Raw genomic sequence first — 25,938 nt, forward strand, 5'->3', positions numbered from 1 at the left:
AAGAACTAGTGATACAGAGATGTTTAACGCTGTATCATCTGGTTTCAGTTATTTATATAGTTGAAGCAAAGACTTGTACGATACATAGGTCATGAGTGATGCAAAGATTTGCATGTGATAGCCAAAATGAAGTCTAGTTTGACCGTTCTTGCATTTTATAGAGTTCAATTTCCCTCCTCTTTTATGTGTAATAGTAAAATTGAAAAGGGCAAATTACACTTTACCCCCTTGTAGTTTAGTGTTTTATTACATATCCCCTCATATGGTTTCAAAAGTTATACATAATCTCCTCATGATTTGGATTAAAGTATCAAAGTGACGGAATTTGCAATCATAACGGAGTCAACTAAAATATAAAAAAAATACTCCTATGTAAAGTTAAAAATTATTTATTAACCACAGGGGGGTTATGTATATATATTGAAAATCATAAAGGGGCTATATGATAAAGTACTAAACCATAAAGGCATTATATGGTAAAATACAAAATCATACGGGATTAAAGTGTCATGCATATTATATTTATATATTTTGATTACTTAAGCTATTTTAGTTTATAAACAAGGATAATTTTGATATTTTTATAGGTTCCATCATGGATGATCATTTCTGTCATTTTGACACTTTGATCCAAACTATGAGGGAATTATATATAACTTTTAAAACTAGATGAGAGTTATATGAAAATTAGCTATATCACAGGAGGATAAAGTGTAATTTGCCCTATTGAAAACTTGTACAAGTATAAAGTTACAATACACTAAGCCAGAAAGGTTTTTAAAAAAATGGCTTTGCTTACTGAAATTTGCATTTTTGTTTGGTATTATGGTATTAAAATCTGAAAAAGGTGGGTCAATCCTCAACGTTGAATAATCATCTTCTGAAAACTTCTAAACATTACGAATGAGCAAGTGTAACAAAATTACAACAGCAGGATTAATTTTAATTAGTGTTATTCGATAAAATGTAATGTTGTTATACTCGGATTAGATAGCGATTCGGCTAAACTATTGGGTCAAAGATCAATTGGTTGGATTGGATGGACCATTCTCCAAAATTATATAAAACGTGAATTCATGTCTAAAATATGTCAATTCTCCAAAATTACTTGAAAAACTAAATTAAAACAAATCATGCTCAATTCGAGATCTTTTTGTTGAGAATATGGCATTATAAAGCAAGTTGGAATCATTGATGATAAATTGATAAGAGGATAGGGATGAAAACTTCTTGATTTATAGATTATTTAGAGAAGCGAGTGATTTTGATATTTACACAAAGTGGATGGTGTTTTTGTATTCCTATTAATAAATAAAAATTTTACAATTTAAATAACTTAAATTATGTTTCGAGAAAACAATAAAGAAAGTTTGAGAATCGGGTTAAACAGTTGAATCAGGTTATTGATTTGACCCATTTTTTACGATTTTGACTGATTTTTACCAATATAATTTTGTGTTATTAACCAGTTAGGGAAGACGGTTGGTTTACAGTCCAACCGACCGATCCGATCCGGATGTAACAACACTGATAATACGTGGATGTGTGATACTTGGTCAATGTTCAAAAATTATCTATGAGAAAGTAAAATAGCCCATTTCTATACGCCTTTTTGGACTCAAAAACTTCAGAAAATCAACGCATTTCGTGAAATAGTTCTTTGATTAGGAAGTCTGGTTCCACCGGCACAACAGTACCTCTCAAAAGATGTGTGGCTTAAACAAAGATCGGGCTTAAGGACTATTGAACGCTCTTTTTTTTTTTTTTCCTTCCTTTTTTTACCCTTCTCGCTCCACTCTGAACGTTGTTTCGTTCGGTTTAATATTTTGCTATTGCTGGTGCCTTTTTAATGAGCATTTTATGGTATATTGTAGTTTTTTTTTTTTTGTCGAATCTGAGTTTTTGTTGAGCTCATAAATATGGAATCAAAACAGACACCACATAATACCCTGAATGTTTGACTTAATTTGATCTGTAGAAAGTCAAAAAAAAACCTCTTGATTTTTTTTTTCCAAGAACTGAGGTGATAAATGACAAATCGATCTTGACGACCCAAAAACGGCAAGCACTGACAGTTGATGCGTCATTGCTCTGCTCTGATTATTGGCGTTTTCAATTTGTGGGGACACACTAGTGCACCTGCCGTTGACTGTATAATTCTGTATAGTTGACATTACAAGGCCACTAACAAATACATCAATTGCAAATTTATACAAAGATTCAATATCGTGGCAATCATTCTAGCGGAAGTAATTAGAGAAGGATTTTTTTTTTTTTTTTTTAAGCAGGCGGTTTAAAATCAAAATCTCTCACTTACGCTCTCTTTATCCGTATTGTTCAATCCACTCCTCCCCTAATAATTAAAGAAGGTTTAAATAAGTACTCCCAATATTGCACAGCCTTAGAAGGATTGCTTTATGCATCACTAGAATCAAGAAATGGATAGTCTGTATAGCCAGCAACTGGATCAGGTGTGTAGAAAGTCTCTCTGCTATACTCGTTCAGAGGAACATTTAATTCAAATCTCTTGGGCAAATCTGGATTGGCCAAGAAAAAGCGCCCATATGCAATGAGATCAGCACGATTTTCAGCCACAGCTTCGTTACCATCTTCCCTATCATAACCTCCTCCAGCAATGAATGTACCCTTAAATGCCTTCCTCATTGGCAGAAGACTTTCATCAGGGTAATCAGCTTTTTCCCAAAACCTTGGCTTGACCATGTGACAGTACAATATTCCATACTTATTCAAAGCTTCGGCCATATAAAGTCCCAGAGCTTGGGGATTTGAGTCTCCTGATTCGTTGTAATGGTCGAAAGGGGAGAGTTTTATGCCAACTCTGTCAGGTCCTATTGCAGTGGAAACAGCTTCAACTATTTCCAGAGCAAACCTGCAGCGGTTCTCCAACTTGCCACCATATTCATCTGTTCTATCGTTGATTTGATCTTTCAAGAACTGGTCTATTATATAACCATGTGCTCCATGTATCTCCACCCCATCAAAACCTGCATATTTAAGAAGACTAGGTCATCAAATCAACCTTTTTGTTCTGTTGGCTCCCTTTCCACTTGTTTCTCTCATCAAATATCCTCTCCATTATGCAATAATTAAAGGAAGAAAGATCTGATTTGGACTTCCTTAGCTGAAATTTAAATAGCAGAAGAGGTGTAGAAATTCGTATAAATATTAACATGCTCTTCCCTCTCTCACAAGATAGGTATTGCTGCCTAGTTAAGTTTAAGAGATTTATCAAGTCTTGACCAGACATGAAAAGCCTAACCAGCTTCAATAGCATTAATAGCAGCAAGCCTGAAATCGTCGACGATTTGAGGAATTTCTTCTATCTTTAACCGTCTGGGAGGTGAACATTCATGGACACTAACACCATCTGCTTGAATCTGGGTAGGTAACAGCTTGTCTGTGGATGAAATTGGAGCCTGTCCATTGGGCTGAAAATCTGTAAGTGGCAACAAACCAAAACGAGCTTTTAGAGTAAAATCAGAAAGGACCACTAACTAGGTCTAAATAAAGGAGAGACAATTTGAATTGTCTACAAGACAATAACACTGTTCAAACTTCTACACAGGCATGGTAGCAATACAAAACTGGAAATCTGAAGGAGTGGTCTTGACAAGTGAATGTTGGTTAGGATTTACATTCCAATTGTGCCTTTTGAATCTTCATGTAAAGCTGACATGAACCGAAAACCGAGCTTATGATATGTAATCAGAGGACAAATTACCATAATTTGATACCCTTCCTACATGCCAAATCTGGCAAAAGAATATACCACCTCTGGCATGAACCGCATCAACTATGGGTTTCCAGGCCTCAACTTGTTCCTTAGTCCATATTCCAGGTGTTGACTCATACCTTCACTCATCAGGAAATATTGAACTGAACACATGTAGCAATGACCACAAAAACTATAGAGTGAAATGTGTGCGCACTGATAATACATACTCTCCAATAAGAATTTGACAAAAAACTGATAGTAATATTACCCTCTTGCTGTTTCAGAAATAATTGTGGCTTCTGCTATTAGCAGACCACCTTTGGTCGTTCTCTGGGAGTAGTATAATTTAGTATGTGGCTGTGGAACATTGTCGTAAGATCTTTGCCTTGTCGGAGGTGCTAAAACAATTCTGCATGAATTGGCAAAAGAAGGTACCTAAATCAGCCTTGAATCATCTTGTGGAGTCTCACGTTAATCACCTCCAATGATGAAATTATTTGATGAGAAATGAAGATAGCTGGAAGGATCCACCAACAATATATTTCCAAGTAGTTCAGATTGGGTGGATCACGAACATATAGGTTCAGAAAATTGTGCTATCATTTGAAAGATGAGAGCAGGTGAGATAGTAGCATTGAGATGGCAACCGATTTCTCTCATCTAAGTGCTCGTAAAAAGGCAGTAAGGAGTATGCAGACAAAGTTCGAAAAAATCTACTTGAACTCTGCGCAAAAGGCAGACAGCCATGAGCATACAGAAGGCAGAGCAAAGGATGAATCTGTTTCCAGTTTATGGGGAAAACTTGGGAGATTCTCTAGAAAAGTTATAGAAATCGTGTCATTATGGAACTTCCACTGAAGCAGATATAGTTCAAAACTTTTGATCAGAATAAAATGATACTGCTGTATATGGAAACAGCACAAAACCAAGCTATGAGCAGTAAGTCATTCAGATGACATATATCATATCAAAACTTCGGAACCAAGTGCCAGAGATTGCACTGCAATGTACAAATTTTCTTTTGATTACTTGAGAGATTCAAAATCAATCATCAGTCTTCCAAAGAGTTATAGAGTCTGTTTCACTTGAAGATTAGACCAAAACCTCTGAACTGAAGGAAAGAAAATTTGAAAGTTCATAAGGTTGCTCATGAATAATCATTCAATCCTTTTCTAAGCGAATAATCATTCAATTGGTTTATATGTTCTGTAAAATCGCAAGTTCTTTGAAGTTCTGATTTGCAAATTTATCAAACACTATCTTCTCTTGAAACTAAAGATATAAAGAATTTCGACTGAAATGCTGATGCTGAGTATATAAATTGTTATGCCAGTGGGCTGAAACTTTCATCAACAGCAACCGAAATTGTGTCAACTCCATCAGAACGCAGGACCATTTCCTCACTTGGATGTTCTGAACCTCAGCAGTGTACTGATACGTTATTTTATCCTCCAGCTGAGATACTATGGTGCAATCAACAGTTCCTGTAACAGACAGTATCCATGGAATCTCCCCCTTCATATTGGACTTTCAGGTGAAAAAATTTTACTCTCGTAGCCGAACCCGAAACGTTCAACCAAACATGGAAGCAAAGCTACATGATATACAAAGCCCAACTCGGCATAAAAAATAAGTAAGAATCAATGCTGGTTAAGGGGACTGAATTAATGGGACTATGAAGCAACTTTTCATTAGCTTCTTCCATTTAGTTCCACATGAGACCAGACTCTACAGAGATTTCTGGCTCATTAATTCACCAAAGCATAGAAGCTTTCGCTATTTGACTTGGTTTGCTAACATACAGAATTTTAAATGGTAAAATTATTTGCCTCAACCAGCTGATTTATCCCAAAGTTACAAGAATTATTAAATAGATACATGAGAGGTTTTCATAGAGAAACCCCCCTAACAAAGAAAAATGACAAAAGATCTGCGTTTTCATCAAAAACTGATGAAGTTCCATTAAGAAGACACATAAGCAGCGTTTCTTGATTACAAATTACAGATACAGTAACAGCATTTTCATTAGGAAACTAAAGGAAACAAATTGTAATAGTCAATAATCTGAGAGAGATGTACCTATGAGAGAGCTGGAAGTTTCCCAACTTATAAGGAGTTAGTAATGGGATTGGTTGCTGATGGTGGGGTTGCTTCTACGGTGGAAAGTAGGTTGACCTGCCCACCGTAGGCAGAAAGAGTGCTAGAAAAACAGCTCAGCACAAGCATATCTATCCATGTTTTTGGGGCCCAGTTGAGAGTAGGTGACCGGCAAAGCCTTTTTATCATCTGAAGGAGCTAAGAGCAAATACTAATATAAATTGGGTTGTGTGATTAAATAAATTAGTGAAATAATAGATGCTATACTGGAATAACAATAAGAGCCAAGTTTGTCCTTTTTCAATTTGTTATCATCAGAGGCGGAGGAAACCGAAGGTGGGATAAAAAAATTTCACATTAAATTAAATTGTTATTTTAAACTAAGCAACTAATTTTTATTTACATTGTAATTGTTTTTTAACATAATTGGGTTTCACCTTTTTACTTTATCATCAATTGCATTTTTTGCTTGCTTGTTTCAATGGATTTGCTATCATTAGATAATCCTATCACAACAAAATCTTTTAATTTAGCACTTACTTTTAAGTGTAAACTTTGATTTTTACTATGATTTGATTATCCGTATCATTAGATCATTTTAATGTTTAAAAATTCTCAAATTTTGACACTAATTTATTGGTCAAATTTGTGATTTATAGTTTGTCATATCCAGTACAACTAGTTGCAGAGTTAGAATTTAAATTCATAACCATCTAGTTATTTCAATAGTTCAAACGTTCAATCTTTGAAACTTTTATATTATGTGATTTATGTTTATGATTATTTTATCTACAATCTCAATTTTAGTTTCTTGGTGTATTATGTTAATTATATTTATGATTACTTCTATACAAATTTGATATCAATTTGAAAGTCACTATGTTACGTATAAGATTACTTATCTAATTTCTAAATTAAAATTAAAATCTACCATGTCAATTATGTCACGATTCTGGTTTTTTGTAGCACTATGTTAATTATGTTTCTAATTATTCATCTACAATTTTGATTCCAATTAAAAAATCACTATCTATGAGGACTTAGTTAGAGGGATCGCTGTTAGTATAAACTTTTTAATACCATTTTCTAAACTTTCAATTTTATCCTTAGGGAAAAACTTTTAATTTTTGCTCTAATTGTTTAATCACATTTTGCCAATATAACTATCCTAAGTATTGTAATTACCAAATTACTATAACCTTATGAACCAAAATTCTTCAATAAAATTATTGTGAAAAATAAATTTTTATAAAATTAATTCCTTTTAATTATTTATGTATATAATTACTCATCTACGTGAACTAACAATTAAATTTAATCCTTAAGATTGGAGTACACATAAATACATTTATGGGCTTTTAACTTACCAAAATTGCCTTTCAAATTTTGTCCTTCGCCAGTTTGGTTTGGGAGCTGCTCCCTTATGTATATAATTATTCATCTACGCGAACTAACAATTAAATTTAATCCTTCAGATTAGAGTACACATAAATACATTTATGAGCTTTTAACTTACCAAAATTGCCCTTCAAATTTTGTCTTTCGCCAATTTGGCCTAGGAGCTGCTCCCCAGCTGATGCCAATTATTGGATAATCCGACAAATTTAATTAACCCATTTAGAATTATCTTCTCCCAAGTCTCTTCTCTTCCCCCACCCCTTTTTTTCAAAATTTTCATTTTGTCATGATCTTAACTAATTTTGTTTTATTATTATTATTATTATTATTATTGTTGGTTTTATTTTATTATTTTATTTTCTCTTAGTTTGTTAACTTGCTCATTTTTTAGCATTACCAATTTATGATAAGTTTTAGCCTCTTTTTTATATTCTTATTATTCAATTATTAAATAATATGTAATTTTGTGACATAAAGTATAAATGAAAAAAAAATTGGAAATTAAGCTTATTGAGCATTATAAGTAAATATTTAAAACTAATGATGGGTACAAAGAGTGGTATAAATTGATAATTTAGTTTGCAAAAATGAATTTAAATGAGTTTATAAAAAGTTAAAATAAATGGGTTATAAATGGGTAATTGGGTTATCCATTTCATTTTTTGATTTATCCATTTATACTCATTTAATTAAATGGGTATAAATGAGCTGACTCACTTATACCCATTATCCATTTTACCCAATCCAAACCCACCCAAGTCATCCATTTTGACACCTCTAGATGGAACCAGGAAATCTCAAGTGAATTAATGACTTTCTTGCACCAAAACCTGAGTTTTGTTATTAGTTATTACTGACAAGGTGTTTAACATACCAGTCCAGTTTTCAGAGTTACTATCCCGAGTTCAACATGCCATGTTGGTACCAGCTGGGTTATGGTTATGAAATTTGTTTCTTGTTAATTATTATTACAAAAAATATTTATAATTGGAAAAGATTCAATTCTTGCATACTGAATAATAAATATTTATAGGAAAAATCGTTTAAAATGTCTTTCACATTTCGTTAAATGAAATAGTATTTTTCTTAAAGAAAAAAGAAAAAGTTGGTTAAATTATATTAAAAAAGAATTAAAAAGGATAAATGCAATAAAGGAAAAATGCTTTTGAACCAATAAATAGAATTAAAAAATAAAATGACAAAAATTGGATAAATTACTTTAAACAAAATAGAGAAAAAGACCACTTTAAAATGTCTTTCGAATTCCCAAAGAGGCAAAGACATCATTTTAAAATAATTGGGGATGTTGCATTGGGTCAAAAAAATCTCACGGATGCTCGAACTGAAGACACGAAAGCAGCATCTTTATTCCTTCACGAAAACAGGCTTTATCTTAAGGAAGCGCCAAAATTAAACTACGCCCGCTTGTTCATTACCGGTTCTAGCCTAACTCAGCTTTCCACCATAGAAGCAACCTTACGTATAAGATTACTTATCTAATTTCTAAATTAAAATTAAAATCTACCAGGTCAATTGTGTCACGATTCTGGTTTTTTGTAACACTATGTTAATTATGTTTCTAATTATTCATCTACAATTTTGATTCCAATTAAAAAATCACTATCTATGTGCACTTAGTTAGAGGAATCGCTGTTAGTATAAACTTTTTAAAATCATTTTCTAAACTTTCAATTTTATCCTTAGGGAAAAACTTTTAATTTTTCCTCTAATTACTTAATCACATTTTGCCAATATAACTACCCTAAGTATTGTAATTAGCAAATTACTATAACCTTATGAACCAAAATTCTTCAATAAATTATTGTGAAAAATAAAATTTTTATACAAATTAATTCCTTTTATTTATTTATGTATATAATTACTTATCTACGTGAACTAACAATTAAATTTAATCATTGAGATTAGAGTACACATAAATACATTTATGGGCTTTTAACTTACCAAGGGTAAATGCAATAAAGAAAAATCACTTTTGAACTAATGAACAGAATTAAAAAAAAGAATGGCAAAAATTGGATAAATTACTTTAAAAAAAGGGAAAAAAAAGAAGAAGGGACAGCAAATGTGAAGATTGTGTAAATGTAGATACATTTTAGTATAATAGAATACTTAGTGAATGTAGGTGCATTGTTATCTATACTATATATAAAGTTTGAGGAAGGAATTTGGAGTTAACATTTTATGAACTTTTTTTATCCTTATAAAAACTAATTTTACTTTAACTATCTATAATTACTCATCGCTGCTTTTACTTCTAACTATTTAAGTATATGTTTTTAACATAACTACCCCTAAATATTATAACTACTAATATAAATTATTTTATGAAAATGATTTAAAACATTAAAGCTTGTTTCAATAAAAAAAATTTTATTTAAAATATATTATCATAAATATTATCTATTTTTTGATTGCACGCACATTATAAAAAACGAAGCTGAATATGACTAATAGTCCTAGGATTAATAGTCCTATGATTAATAGTCCTTAAATCAATAGGACTAAATGCGCTTAATCAATAGTCCCAAGGATTATTGCATCTAACCAATTTTTCCAAATCTTCCCGCTAATGCCCGCAACTTGTTTCCCGCCAATCAAGCATGGGGAGCTACTCCGGAATTAATGATAAATTTTGGGTGCATACAAATATCCATAAGTTGTTGAGGGGCATACATGTTGTTTATCCTAAAAGTACAATGGACATGGTGAAACTTCTTCTACCAGGTTCCGGTCACTACTTTTAATAACCTTTCTTGATCCAGGCCCACAGTGTTGTGTTGTCCTAATTTCCTTTGCTCTTCCCACCGTGCATAGGCAGGTCAGCTTTCCACCATAGACGAACCCTGATGGTGGTACTGCGAATGTTGCTCCTCTTGCCCATATTATAAAGCTTTTTCCATCTCTGGTTACTGTTACACCCAGCCTTCCGGCACTTTCCCAAAGCAATAATATACGATGAATCACATCACATAAAGAGGAGCAGTTACCCGGGCATGGACCACAATTAACGTATATGATTTTTTTTTTTTCACTTAGGCATGTCACAATCTTTAGACTACATGAATCCCCTGAGCTGTGTACAGAGTCTTGTCTCACTCACATGCTGAAATTGATCATGGGATCCGTTGGTAATTATTAGATGGGAAAATTATTCAAAACGTTCCTCATATTTTGTAAAATGATTTTTTTCATCTTTCACTTTTAAAAGTATAATTTTATATCCCTTACATATTCACATCGGTCAAATTTAGTCCCTAACTAGGTTTCCGATCATTTTTTGGCCGGAATCCATCACGTGCAAGGCACGTGATCATTTTTGAAGGGTAAATTTGTCAAATTTTTATTTTACATAATCTGATTTATAGTCCTTCACATTTTATAAAACAAATTTTTTCGTCCCTCACATTTTATAAAATAATTTTTCATCCCTCACATTTCAAAAAATGAATATTTCCATCCCTCACTAATTATGTATGTGAGGGAAACCCTAAAAAAAAATGTGTGTGAATACATTTTGTTTAAACACATATATATGTCTATTTAATTTTGCTTAATAATACGAATAATATAAATATATGTATGTGTCTATTTGATTTCACTTAACAATATAAATACCATATATTATACGTGATCATTTGATTTCATCTAGTATTAGCTAGTAAATAATCTTGCATTCATTGTCAAGTTGGTCAATAAAACTATTTTCAATCAAATACAATAAGAATATGCAAATTAAGGTTCTATTAGTAAATATTAGTCATAATCATACAAAAAGAGAAGATAACCCACAAGTTGGGCCCAATTACATATATGTGTTTATGCTATTATTATTAAGCAAAATCAAATACACATATACATGTGTTTAAAAAAATGTATTCACACACATAATTAGTGAGAAATGAAAAATTCATTTTTTGAAATGTGAGGGATGGAGAAATTCATTTTGTGAAATGTGAGGGATGAAAAAAATCATTTTATAAAATGTGGGGGACGAAAAAATTTATTTTATAAAATGTGGAGGACTATAGATCAGATTATGTAAAATATAATTTGACAAATTTACCTTTCAAAAATGATTCCGGCCAAAAAATGATCGAAAACTTAGTTAGGAACTAAATTTGTCCGATATGAACATGTAAGGAATATAAAATTACACTTTTAAAAGTGAGGAACCAAAAAAATTATTTGACATTTTGAACGATTTTCCCTTATTAGAGTACGAAATCAGTCGAACTATCAAGGAACACAATTAATGAATGATACTAATAGATTTGACTTTGGGATTTCTTCCAATTCCAGCCCCACCCCAATCCCCATCATTTTTTTTTAATCAATCCCTGTCATTCACTACCACCAAACTTATAAGAATCTAAATCACATAATGTCCTTTGTGTAAGATTGGACGATATAAGTCAAAGATGTTGCTTATACAATAGCAAGAAATGTAAAGCAAGCAATAGAACTCTAGACAGCTAGGAGGAGACAGCTAGCAGGCGGTTTCTTGGCGATTCTCTCTTCTCTATATGGATAGTTCGCTAGCCCAAAGATAAATCAACCATTATAAATGCACCTCTTTCCGAAGATTTTAATCTCTTGCCTGGTTGCGACAATTTTTTATTTTTGGTTTTGAATATCGTGGCCATGGATTTTGAACTAAATTGGCATTGTAAAACCGAAAATAATACCTCAATAATGAAATTTATAATAAAAGGAAAATCAGTTGCCTTTAAAATATGGTTTCCAAACTTTAAAGTGGAACACTTTAGTTTCTAAAATATAAATCTATCACACTTTAGTCTTCAAAGTTGAAAATCTATCCTACTTTGGTTCCTAAAGTATCAAATTTGTCCTATTTAAGTATAAATGTCAAACTTCTATCAATAATTTTATTTAGGTGGGAAAGATTTATGCTTTAGGGGCTCAAACATTTTATCTTAAAGTTTAGAATTAAAGTGATAATTTGATTATAGTTCAAGGATATAAAGTGGAATAAACCCTCAAAAATATATTTAAAAAAAAACATTAAAAAAATAAAGGCTAAAGTTAGTTTAAATTTCATACCGACATGCATGTTAAGTGACTTTCCCAATAACAAATAGGGATGCACTTCACAATTCAAATTTCATAAGTCCACTGAAAACACACTAATTTTTAGATGACCCCTATTCTTTATTAATGTTTACATTGTCCCTCAAACTTTTATGTTGGATGCTTTACACCCCCAAAACTTATCCCAAATAAATAAATAAATAAAGGTCTCAAATCACCTAAATTCTGAAAATGTTATTGAAAGTAGACAAATTGTTTGTAACAGCGTATGCATTTTTTTTTGGGGGTTAATTTCTTAAGTGTAATGCAATTTTCTACCTTTAAGAAGGAAGCACAGGATGGTCTGCAGTACATAAGTGTATTGTTCACTAACGTTATTTAAATGTATTGTAAATCCTCAAGATAAAAGTACGAGATCTACTGATATAAGACCAGAACTAGTGAAAACATTAAAGATGGATAATTGAGATAGTTTTGAGGTTCTCTCTCTTCTGAAGCATCCAAGAGAAGCAAAAAATAGACTTTACTTGAGACTTCCAAAAAGAGGATCACAAAAATGGCCAAGAAATTTAATATGCATGAAAATATCATACGTTAATAGGACTAGCTTTGAGCATCCTTTGTACTATATAAGAATGAGTTGTGATCAAATGGAGGTTTGAATTTCAACGCAAGGATAGGGACTTTTTGAAAATGTGAAATACTATGTAGTTTTTTCAAAACTAATTTTGGCACAACTAAAGGTAGCATGTGTATAGATATATTTACCGAAATGCCCTCATTTGGTACATTTAAAGGTTTGATTTATGAAGACATTTGGGTATTTCTAAATATGGAATTATTTTGCAACCGTTTTTGCATCGAATACAACTCATATAAGCTTCTGTGCTGGTGTAATTATTGAAATGGTGTTATAGACACATTTAATTGAAATGTGGCTTTTGGTGTGCAATTAACACAAAGACATATTAACATGTTGTGCAATTAACACATTGCTGTAATTAGCCGTTGGAGGGTATTCTTTTGTCTGAAACAACTTATGTCTTCTCTTGGACAATTTTCAATTGACATTTATAAAGGCCTTTTGAGAATTGTAAAATTGTAAAAACATTGATAAAACAAAGTGTACAAGTGTGTGTTGCAATTAGAATGTACAATTATTAGTTTTGTTATATTTGATGATTATTTCTTTCCAAAATGTACTATTATTTGTTCAATAAAAAAATCCTCTTTAACTACATGCAACAAACACCCGCACAATATGCCGGCACTCTCTCCCTAGTAGTTACTATAGGAACAACATCAGACATGTTAAATATATGGAGCCTAACATAGAGAAGGATATTATTCAAAGAATCCACCTTAGAAAGAGAGATTTTGAACATGCCAAAGGTCCAACTATGCTATAAAGTCCAAGATGCGCAGTAAAAGTTGAAAAACTCGTAATCTTAGCTTATTGGGAACAAAATATTATACTCCACGAGTATGTGTCGAATACGCATGCAAAGTAAAATTACAAGGAAACTTTTATTGTTTGAAGCCATTAATGCAACATCCAAAATGGCCGTACATAGTCTGTATTACTGCTGACAAACCTCAAATTGGAGAACCCACATTTGGATTTGTCTTCTACTAAATCAGGGTGTAGTTTAGAAATTACAACTGAGCAATAGTCCAGGAATACATCTGCAACTTGATTATGAAGATTGGAAACAGAGTATTATTTGTATGGTAACTCTTAGGTACATCCATCTCTGTAGGATCAGGCAGTCGTGGTCTCGAGAAATGGATAATCAGTGTAGCCAATAACAGGATCAGATATATAAAAAGTAGAGCTGTCATACTTGGTCAGAGGAGCATTTAACTCAAATCTTCTGGGCAAATCAGGATTGGACAAGAACCATCGTCCGTAAGCAATGAGATCAGCCCCATTTTCTGCTATAGCTTCATTGCCATCTTCCCTTAGATAACCACCAGCAGCCAAGAAAGTTCCCTTGAATGCCTTTCTCATCGGCAAAAGACTGCCATCATGGCGTTTAAAGTTTGGATTGAACCTGAGTTTTGGATCAACCATGTGCAAGTACAGAATCCCATATTTATTCAGGGCTTCAGCCATGTAAAGGCCTAAAGCATTTGGATTTGAATCGGCGCTATCATTGAAATATGTGAAGGGTGAAAGCCTTATCCCAACTCTAAGAGGTCCAATTGCATTGGAAACAGCTTCAACGATTTCCAGAGCAAATCTGCACCTGTTCTCCATGGAACCTCCGTATTCGTCCGTCCGATCATTTGCTTCGTCTTTCATGAATTGCTCTATTAGATAGCCATGCGCCCCATGGATCTCCACCCCATCAAATCCTGCAAATTAGAGCATTATAGTTGATATTGACTGCTTTGATCTTTTGCAAAAGGTTGAGTTGTTGCAGCAAAAATGCTTACCAGCTTCAATAGCATTAATTGCAGCGAGCCTAAAATCATTGACGATGTTAGGAATCTCTTCTTTCCTCAATCTTCGAGGAGGTGAATAATATTCTAAATCAAAACCAGTACTATTTGACTGAACGCGGGGAGTTAACGCTTTATCTGTAGATGAGATTGGAGCCTGTCCATTCGGCTGAGCATCTGCAAATGACAGTAAAATACACCAAGGCTCGTTAATGAAGAGGCAAAGGATATTATGGGTTAAATACGTTAAATAAAGGTCGAAAGACTACCATATACTCAAGTTATAAACAAGATCCAGGTCAACTGGTAGAGACATCAACTAGATAATCATGCGGTTTAGTCACTACTGTAAAGCAGAAACTTTGAGCTGCTGAGGCTACTTCAAATTGAACAGTTTAAGATTGTAACACCGAGAGTAATTTATACACTAGGCTGTTTATCTAACAAGAAGTCAAGGTAACAACATCAAGTTGTGGATATTGAGGTCCATCTTAGGAATTTTAACTCCTATGTACATAAATTTCATGAATTTTGTGGCAAAGAAATGAAGCCAATACATAACAGGGGTCCCACAGGCTATCCTTTGGACTGTGGAACGGCTAGAGAGGCAAAACATTTAAAGAGGTAATGTGTAGAAGAAGTTACCATAATTAGAAACTCTTCCCACATGCCAAAGCTGGCAAAAGATTATACCGCCTTTGGCATGGACAGCATCAACAATGGGTTTCCAGGCCTCAACATGTTCCTTCGTCCAGATACCAGGTGTATCTGTATACCTACAAACATTACAAAATTAATTGAGAGGTAAAGAAAGGGAACTACAGCATGAAACTTGTACTGGGATAATTTTTGGCATGTAAAAAATTACCCTTGGGCTGTATCAGAAACTCCTGTGGCTTCAGCTATCAGGAAACCGCCTTTGGTAGTTCTTTGAGAGTAGTACAATGCAGCATGGGGTTGTGGTACATTTCCATATGATCTTTGCCTTGTCAGAGGTGCCAAAACAACTCTGCAATGGGAGTTGCCATAAACCCAAAAAGGGTAAAAGAAATGCAGAAATTAGTCTCAGATTTGCTAATATTTTCTGAAACATTGGGTTTAGATTGCAGAAACAAGAATGTTAGTTAAAGAAATGTCAAGCAAGCTTAAACAATTCTTCTAAAACAGGGGAGGTCCAAATATAGTATTGCATTGCAGCTGCTACTTCCCAAATGGGATTTTAACAAGAAGGGCCGAAATCATTTTCTCATGAAAAACTACATTGTATAAAAAGAAGCTAGAGAAAGATGATACCTATGAGAAAGCTGGAAAGGCCCCATTTTGTATGGAGTTAGTAAAGGAATTGGTTGCTCTTCTTCTCGTCCATTATCAATCTTCTGCTCCATGATCTTTCTTGTTTGTACTATTTCTTCACTTTTATGACTTTCCCGTCTCAAAATTCAGAGAATAATGCAACTAAAGGTGCAAATGAAGCTAATGCATCCTCGTCCATTTATAGAGTTGAAAAGAAGGATCGCGATGCACTGATGGTGATAGGAAAACAGAACAGGGAACATTATTATTATTATTATTATTATTATTTTAAAAAGAGTCCTTTCCTGATTAAAGCCGCCAGGGTAATAAAAAAAGGGGGCCGCCAGGGCCCACACTCCATAAATCATTGTAGTCAATGTACCAAAAAATGACAAATTAAACTTAATCCCCTATAGTTTCTGGAATTATGATTTTACTTACTCGATTTAGTTTCTAGACCGCTAAGGTCAAAACTCGAGAGTTCAAGTGTTTTTTCTGCCTTTTCTTCCTTAAATTCCATCTTTCCCCTGTTTAAAATTTATTAAAAAAAATACTTTACTTTCTTTAAGCTTTTAATTGTACTTGTGCATGATTTAGGAGATTTACAAACAAAATTATCCCAGCTTTTTAGATTAGTTCTCATGTCATGTAAGCACCGTGTGTTCTTGGAATCTATCTTGACACATCACACATGGTAATGATTCGAGTCGAATCCAGCAGAATTTTTTTGCACTTAAAATTAAAAAACCAAAGCCCGCCTCAACTAAATCTAGAGCAATCCAAAATTGCCAACTGCATGATTTTGTCCAAGCTGCTAATCACGCCAATTCCACATTAATTAGCCAAGATCTTCTAGACTAATTGCTACTGATCACGGACTTCTTCGGCTATGCAAATTAATTTTGAAACCGAAGTTTAAGTTCATTAACACAGTTAATTTTTCATGATCCAAATATTGATATTGATTTTACAGAAATATGGAGTTGTAAAGTTTTATGATGACTTCTAGTTCAAATGAACAAACATGACCAAATTCATGAGTATTATTACAAGGGTAAATTTTTTTTTGGCACTCTCAACGTATACATGAGTGGATGTAGATACGTGCCACATAATTCAATTTCAAACTTTAAATTCACTGTTTTATATATATGGCATACATCTATACTTGCTAGTATAAAAAATTCTCCACACTGACAATGCATAAAAACTGAATTCTTATTACAGTATTTATAAAAAAAAAATCAATATTATTATTGTAATAATAAGTATAAAACTATTGAATATTGTAGCATGACAAGGAAAACGATAGTTTGATCCCATTAATGTATATTTTGAGCCCTAGAACCTCCAAAGTTGTTTTAAACTACCATAAATTGTTAAATCACGTCAAAATCAATCGCTAGCCATTGGCATAAGAAGTAAATTTTGATTGAATTCAAAGTTTGATGAACCAAATGAAAAAGTCGCTATTTTTTACACTAGATTTAAATTAAGTTCTTTGAAAAAATTCAATGAAATCTTGGTCTAATGATTGAAGTCGAGCCTCTAGGATTTAAATGTCTTGGGTTCTAATCCTCTTTTCTTCTTCCCGCTTTTTAAATCCAACCACCCCTTTTAGAAAAAAGTTTTAAAAAAATATCTCTATGGAAAAAAATATATTTTTTGAACTCGGTCCTTTAAAATTTCAGGATTGTGTTAAATGTTAATGGATCCCCCAACAAAATACTTTGGCTATCTTATCATAAAATCACGTCAAACTTCCTTAGTATAAGCTATCCGTATAGGAACAGTAGCACTTAATTGCAGTTAAGGAGCTAAATCGAAAAGTTTGAAAACTTATAATGCAAGTTTGACAGTCAACTTATATATGTTTCAACTTCTACAGGTCAAAAGTTTCTTGTATTTAAGCTGGACCCGGTTTTGACCTTCGACTACTGAAGTATGCGCATACGATTGTGGATTTTTATTGACTAGTGCGCACTCGCTGACACATTTAAATTATACCTAACTACTCGCGTAAACACATACAATTCCAATTATTGCACTTTTGAAATTTAGACAATTTTTCAAATTAATTATATTTAAAAAAAATAACATCGAATGAGCATTTGTCTTTAATTAAGGAGTAAAAAGGATTTAAAGTATAAATAACAAACTATAAGTGATAACATAAAGTAGATAGTGTTTAAATTTTATATTTGATTGGTGATAGGATTGGTTATAACCCACTACTTTTTATGTATTAAAATAAATATAAAAATTTAGAAAAAAGAATGAGAAGTTTGGAAGCCATTGAGAGGATCTCTACTAAAAACCCCTTCTGCAATACATATAGATATAGAATAGATTATTGCACTTTTGAAATTTAGACAAATTTTCAAATTAATTATATTTAAAAAAGAATAACATCTAATACCTCTTTTACTGAGTATCCTTTAGGCATCCTTTAACCAAACTGTATGTTTATTACCAAAAAGAGAAGTATGACCATACGTTGCTATTAATGTTATTCTCACTTATTTAGGTTAGATTTATCAACTAAGGGACCGGAGCGTTTCGGACTTTCATTTCATTTGAACAAAGAGTAAATTGTTTGTTCGATAATGTAAATTACTTTGAACAGTGTAAACCAAGAAATACTAACTAGTAGTATTTTGCAGGTTTCACATAAATCTTAATATTGATTACAATGTGTAATCTGTGTCTTATATTTTTTGCGTTAAAAATTTTAGGGTTGTGTATTAATTGGTACCCCCAACAAGTTTTTTGGCTATTATAAAATCACGTCAAACGTTCTTAGCATACGGTAAAAGAAGAGTATCATTTAGTTGAATTTAAAGAACTAAACAGGAAGTGCCAATGTCTGAAAACATTTTAGGTTCTGCTTGCATTGCTAGTTTTTCAGGAGAATAATTTGAAATATTTTTTCAATAATTTTTTATTTCATATATATATATATTTATATTTATATTATATCATTACAGTATATCTTTGTACAAAAACTCCCGAAAACTCCAATTCAAGCATGCTTTTAAAATGAAATTGAACCCGTGATAAGGTTGGGGGATCAACTTGCACATTTCAACTTCTAGAGGTAAAAACTTTCTTGTACTCAGACAGAATCCTATTTCGACACCTAGGAAGTCCTGTTTGGATGGCTAATTTTAGGACTTTTATAAAAAAATATACTGTAATGATTTGATGTATATGAGGTAAAAAAGTGATTAAAAAATATATTCATGAAAATGTAAAAATTTTTCTTCAGAAAAATGCAATCCAAACAAGTTTACTACTCAAAATTATACTGATGCAATAGTTAAATGGTTATCCGTATATTTTGAGTCCTTAGTGGACTGATCATGGTACATTATTGCCCCCTCCATCCCACCGAAAGTATCCTACTTTCCATTTTGGAATGTTTCAAATTTTTGTCCTGTTAAAAAAGTCAAAACACATTTTAGTCGCTCTTTTTAATTAAATCATTTTCGCTAATCATATGCGTGTTATCATTTAAATTTAAAATTTGAATTTGTGAGACTAAAATTGGAAAGAGAAGTAAAAACATCACAATCGATCCACTATCTTTAAAAAGTTTGATTTCCGAAATAGGACCAAATAATTATGACAGAGGAAGCATTTGATTCATCAATTATCTACATTTTGCTAGAGGGAGAGGAAAGAAGAAGACAGATTCAAACTTACCACTAGGGGTGGCAATGGGGCAGGGGACACCTCCCCCAACCCCCGCCCCGTTGCATTTTAATTCCCCCCGCCCCCGGCTTCCCCCGCCCCGGCCTCGCTTCCTCCGCGGGGGCACCGGTGGAGATAAAAAAATTTTATTATATAATTTCATTATAATTAAATTTGAGTAAATAATCAAGTACTAAAATATTAACACATCACCAAATTATTATTCATTGTAACTTCATAATTGAAACTCATAAAAATAATTAAACAAATACAATCTAATATGATAAAACAAATATAACTAAAATAATCAAATTTTTACTTTCGATATAAATACAATCACTAAATTATGATTGTGTTTTTTTTAGAAAAAAGTGTTATTGTATTAAGTGTAGTGAAGAATTTAACATAAATGTATTAATAAATTTAGTATAAATAATTAATAATTTTTATTAATAGACATGTATAATTAGTAGTATAATTGATAATATCATTATATATATAATTATGTACATATATATTTTTCCAAACAGGTGGCAGGGCGGGAGAGTATACCCCCTAAATGGAGGGAAAAATTCCCCCCCCCCACCCCAACGACCTCCCGCAGGCACCCGTCCCCGTTGCCATCCTTACTTACCACGGATACCATGTTGTATGGGCATACGTTTATTATCAAACTGGAAAAAAAATAGCATCATGCGTTGCTGCCGCTTTTGTCGCTTATCTAAGTCAAATTTATTGACTAAGGGCCTGGACGGTCTAATTTCATTGAACAAATTCTAAACTGTTTGTTTCATAATATAAATTATTTCGAGCACGATGTAAACTAAGGAACAAATAATGTTTGGATTAAATATTATTTAAAATAATTATTGTAATATTTTTTGTGATGTGATGTATATAAAATATAAGAATAATTAAAAAAGAGAAAAATGTTATTAAAGAATGTATTTGTGGTACAGATACAAATATTATTTCAAATAATTACATATCCAAACACCACCGTCTCATACGAAGTGTTGAAATCAATTGCAATACTGTGTAATCTGAGTTTTACACTTTTCAAATTATAGCCGTGTGGCCGTTACAACCCCAAAAACAAAAAACGTAACATCTTACGACAGCAGTATTCCCACTCTTCTTCGATATGCCAAAAAGAAAAAGGTATTAAAAAATCATTTTTCCAAAAGGAAAAGGGAATAAAAATCCTGCCACCACAAATCCTGCTGCCCATTAGCCAAATCAGTAAAAATTATTCTAATTGGAAAGACGAGTTTGACCATGACTCCCTTTCATCAATTAATAAACAAGTAGAACGCTAGATTTCCCAGCTTAGGTACCTTCCCCAAGTGTAAGTTTACACTTAATTTCCTATACACTTTTCTTATTTTAGTCAATTTTAAACGGATTTATTCCATGGAGATTCCTTGTAAATTCCTTATATACATTGAAGCAGGTGGTTAATCAAAATGATAACATCAAGGAGCATTGTTATGATAAAATTTGGTTGTGCAAAAAAGCAATTGTGTGGAGGGAACAACATAGTAGTACTAAAGTACTGAAGATTAACGGAAAAAAAAAAACACTACTAATTTTGTCATATTTGTTTGCTTGGGAAGTCAACTTATCAAAATGACAAATTTAATCACCTACTTCGCAATCTTTACCCTTAGAATACAATTCAGATATTCAAAATTTCATCTTCAATTTTCTCATACAAAATAGTCGTGTGAGAATAAAAGTGTCAAGTGAAAAAAGTGGTTTTTACATTTTTTTTTTTTTAAGAATGCTATACTACCCAATTGTCACCTTAGTAAAAAGCAGGACTTATTTTAGGCATTAATCTTCTAGATGCGTGCCAATTAATTGCAATTTAAATTTAAACTTTATTTTTGATGCATGTAACATACACCTAGAGTTACTAGTGTATCTAGCGGTACTCAGCATATACATGATTAATCTTTATTTTAAAATGCAAAATGCTATCAATTTGGATTAGCTATTTTTTAGGATATTTTTGAAATATTTTACTATAGCAATGTAGGTGAAGAACTTTTACTGTAGATGAGATTATTTTTGAAGTTGTTTTTGATATTTTTGAGGTTGTTTTTTTGTGTTTTTATTTTTGTTATTTTTGTGATTGTTTTTGTTTGTATATGAAAATCTTGTTTTTCAAAAAATGACCAATCCAAACGCAAATCGTATCGAGAAGTCAAGTATACAATAGTCTTCCTCTTTTCCTCTTTCTCGATAATTGCACAACAACATTACCAATGACGCTTTGTCCATCTAATTGTCAAATGTTGTACAGGGTTTTGATTATTTTACTTTCATTTTCAATGTTAGGTAGGTTAGTTATTTCAAATGAACCCCTGTAATGCAAACTTTTTGAGTTTTTTATCATGTAATGATGATAGAGTAATCCAAATATGAAATATCTCCTTTTATTTAAGGCCGTCTTTTCCTTTTTTCTTTTTTTTTTTTGACAATCAGTAATAGTCTATTCTACACTGCTCCTACTTCTAGTCTAACCTATTTTAGAGGGGGATCCAATTGGACCTATAAAAGGGCCGACGGGAACTGAACCACACTCAAATCAAGTAGGTGCAATACACACCCATCAGAATTTGAAAAGCCACATACTGTGGCAATCAGTGGGAGGCAAGGTTTGACCCCACCAAACCTTAATGGCTTAATGGTGGCCACCAACCAAAAAGCTGGTGGTTTTTTCCTGTTTTCTTTTTCCCTTCAGCAAAATGTGGACAATTGATCAATGCTTACGTTGTTTCATCAGCCCATCAAAGGGTCAAAAGGTATGAAAATCATTTGGCTCTTGCATTGGTATAATTTTCAGTAGTGAACTACTTTACCTTTGAGAGTTTCAGTTTCAGATCACCCATTAAACTAGGCCACAGTCCTTGGGGATTAGTTGGTTGAAGCCCTTCCATCTACCATCCCCCTTAAGCTCGTCCTATTGAACATTAAAATTGATTTTTTGGGACTAATGAAGAGCAATTAGTTTGTCATTTTCCAATGTTACTTTCTTGTAGAGTCTAGAATTGTCTTTTGGTTTACTGATGGTATTTAGTTGTTAGTTGGCATTAATTGTGAGGGTTCCTATCCCTATGTATATATAGTTGTATTTGATGTGAGCAAGTAAGCAAGTGGAGTTGTTTTCTTGTTGAATACAGCTTATTCTTAGCTATCTTTTTCACAGCTTGTTATTGGTCCTGGGCTGGTGTATTTTGTTTTACACCATTTTTTCTACATGGTACCAGAGCTTCAAGGGTGATTGCTATCTCTGTCTTATCCCTTGGTGAAAAAGATTAGCTGTGACAATGGATTCTACATGTCATTTTAATGGGTTGGGAATGGAGTTGTTGAATCAGTCCAATTACAAGATATGGAGGTCCTGCATGGAATCTTATTTGGTTGGTGAAGATCTGTGGGACGTAGTTGGTGGTGATAAAACTAAGCCACTAGAATCTATTGAATAAAATGCTGAAGCTGTTAAGAAGTGGAGAAGTTTGAATGGCAAGGCTGAGTTTGCTCTAAAAAGATCTATCTCTTATGGTCTCTTTGAGCATATTATCAAGTGCAAGTCTGCAAATGAGATTTGGGAAACTCTTGATCGACTATACAATAAAAAGGATGTAAGTCGGCTGCAAATGCTAGAGAATGAGTTGGCAAATGCAACACAAGGTGAACTCTCAATTTCTCAGTTTTTTGTCAAGATAAAAAACCTGTGTTCAGAGATATCATTACTAGATCCAGATGAGCCAATCTTTGAAGCACGGTTAAGACGTCACATTGTTTGAGGCTTGAAACCAGAGTACACTTCTTTTATTACATCTATTCAAGGATGGGCACAACAACCATCTTTGGAAGAGTTGGAGAATCTTTTGACTTCACAGGAGTCTTTAGCTAAGCAAATGGCTGGTATTCAAGTTTCAGAAGGGAAAGAAGAAGTCTTGTTGGCTGTTGGAAAGAACTTCAAAAGAAAAGAGAAGAAATTTGAGTCGAGTAGAGGAAGAGCTGAGTCTTCAGAGAAAGATGGTAGAAAGCCAATAATATGTTACCGTTGCCACAAACCTGGACATATAATGAAGAATTGCAAGGTCAGCATACAAAAAACTAATGTTGCAGCGGCAGAAAAGGATGATCAATCTGATGAAGATTGGGGAAAATGTTTTGTGGCTGAAACGAAAGATATTGATGCATTGGCTTCCATCAATCTTGAAGACGAATGGATTGTTGATTCTGGTTGTGGGCATCACTTGACTAGTGACGAATCCAAGTTCTCAAATTTTCATCAATATAATGGTAAACAGCAGACAACTCCATACACTTAGTGTCAAAAGAAGGAAAGGTCATCATAAATGGTAAGGACAATGATCAAATTACTCTTAATAGTGTGTTTCATGTTCCAGGGATGAAGAAAAATCTGTTTTTCGTTACTAATGTTGTGGATTCTGGTAGCTTTGTTCTTTTTGGCCCAAAGAATGTTAAATTTCTTAAAAACATAAGAGTATTGGATGCTGATGTTATTCAAACGGGTGAAAGAGTTAAAGATTTATATGTTTTATTAGCTTCTTCATCTTATGTTGAAAAAATGAGCTGCAATGATAATGTCTCTGTCTGGCATGCAAGATTAGGACATGTCAACATGGAAAAATTGAAAGTAATGGTACAGAAGAAATTGGTCAATGGCTTGCCAAATTTAGCTAATTTTAACCAGAAGGAAATTTGTGAAGGCTGTCAATTTGGGAAGTCTCATAGACTCCCATTTGATAAGTCTATCATAAGAAGCAGGACTCCTTTGGAATGCATTCATGGAGATCTATTTGGACCAACTAGAACACCTTCACTTTCTGGATTTAGATTTATGTTAATTCTAGTTGATGATTTTACAAGATTTACATGGGTCTATTTTGTAAAACAAAAGTTAGATGTTTTATCAAGATTTCAAGAATTTAAAGAAATGGTGGAAGGTGAAACTGGCATGAAGATAAGGCGGCTAAGAACTGACAATGGTGGAGAGTTCACTTCTGATGATTTCTTTTCTTTCTGTCGACAACTCGGGATAAGAAGGCAACTCTCTTGTGTAGAAACCCCACAACAAAATGGGGTCGCCGAAAGAAAAATTCGACATATTACTGAGACTTGCAAGAGCTGGTTACATGCCAAGAATTTACCTAAATTTTTATGGGTAGAAGGTATGATGTGTGCAGCATATGTGATTAATCGGATGCCTCTCAGTCCAACCAATATGAGGTCTCCATATGAGTTGATATACGGAGAGAAGCCTAGTGTCAAACACTTTAAAGTGTTTGGTTCGGTCTGCTATGTTCATGTTCCAGATTCCAAAAGGAGTAAGCTTGATTCAAAAGCAAAGAAGTGCATTTTAATAGGGTATGATAATAGAAAGAAAGGTTGGAAATGCATGGATCCTAAAAGTCACAAGTTTACTGTTTCTAGAGATGTTGTGTTTGATGAGATATCAAACTACTACACCCCAAAAGGGACCATTTCAGGTCAGAATCTTCACGTACCGGAGACAACTGTCTTGCCTATGTCAGTTGAAGCTGCAAATGGTTCTTCTAGTCTTCAAGGTTCCATGTCATGTGAAAGGGGGAGCATAAGTTGTCAAAATGAGACTGAGCAATCTATTCAAGATGCTTCCTTAGAGCAATCATCAGAATCAGTAAATCAAAGGCCATGGAGAAGTATCATTAAACCAGCCCGTTATCAAGATGAAAACTTTGTCACTACTTACTCATGCTATTTTGTAGGACCTGTGGATGAAGATGAACCATCATGCTATGAAGAGGCCAAGGCTTCAAAGGATTGGAATCTTGCTATGGATGAAGAAATGAAAGCACTAATGAAGAATGAAACTTGGGATCTTGTCCTAAGGATAGGAAATGTACATCCTATCACATGTAAATGGGTTTATAAGCTAAAAAGGAGAGCAGATGGCAGCATAGATAGATTCAAAGTAAGGCTAGTTGCTCGCAGCTTTTCTCAAAAGCAAGGTGAAGATTTTGAGGAAACCTTTAGTCCTGTGGCAAAAATGACATCAGTTCGAGTTCTAATCTCCTTGGCAGCATCTCAAGGGTGGAAATTATGGCAGCTTGACATGAAAAATGCATTTCTATATGGTGAGCTAGATTAACACATTTACATGGAACAACCACCAGGTTACATCT

General features: G+C 33.1%; 1 protein-coding gene and 1 pseudogene across 1 annotated transcript; both read right to left on the reverse strand.

Moving 5' to 3' along the window:
* Window positions 1-2,185: 2,185 nt before the first annotated feature.
* Window positions 2,186-6,022, reverse strand: LOC113713893 (putative 12-oxophytodienoate reductase 11; annotated as a pseudogene).
* A 7,787-nt stretch (window positions 6,023-13,809) lies between these two features.
* On the reverse strand, window positions 13,810-16,195 carry LOC113713732 (12-oxophytodienoate reductase 1-like). The gene is made up of 5 exons (XM_027237520.2): window positions 16,040-16,195; window positions 15,615-15,755; window positions 15,392-15,522; window positions 14,741-14,923; window positions 13,810-14,659 (listed from the first exon to the last, which is right to left on the reverse strand). The coding sequence occupies exons 1-5, from the start codon at window positions 16,129-16,131 to the stop codon at window positions 14,064-14,066; spliced, it is 1,143 nt and encodes a 380-aa protein (XP_027093321.1). The 5' UTR covers window positions 16,132-16,195; the 3' UTR covers window positions 13,810-14,063.
* Window positions 16,196-25,938: the final 9,743 nt, after the last annotated feature.

This window comes from Coffea arabica, chromosome 10c (genome assembly GCF_036785885.1).
Source record: "Coffea arabica cultivar ET-39 chromosome 10c, Coffea Arabica ET-39 HiFi, whole genome shotgun sequence".
Lineage (NCBI taxonomy): Eukaryota > Viridiplantae > Streptophyta > Magnoliopsida > Gentianales > Rubiaceae > Coffea > Coffea arabica.

Coding starts and splice junctions, on each gene's coding strand:
- LOC113713732 (XM_027237520.2), bottom strand. CDS start 16,131: ATGGAGCAGAAGATTGATAATGGACGAGAAGAAGAGCAACCAATTCCT. Junction 14,924..15,391: donor GGGAAGAGTTTCTAATTATG/GTAACTTCTTCT, acceptor TGTCATTTGCAG/ATGCTCAGCCGAATGGACAG. Junction 14,660..14,740: donor AATTAATGCTATTGAAGCTG/GTAAGCATTTTT, acceptor TCTAATTTGCAG/GATTTGATGGGGTGGAGATC.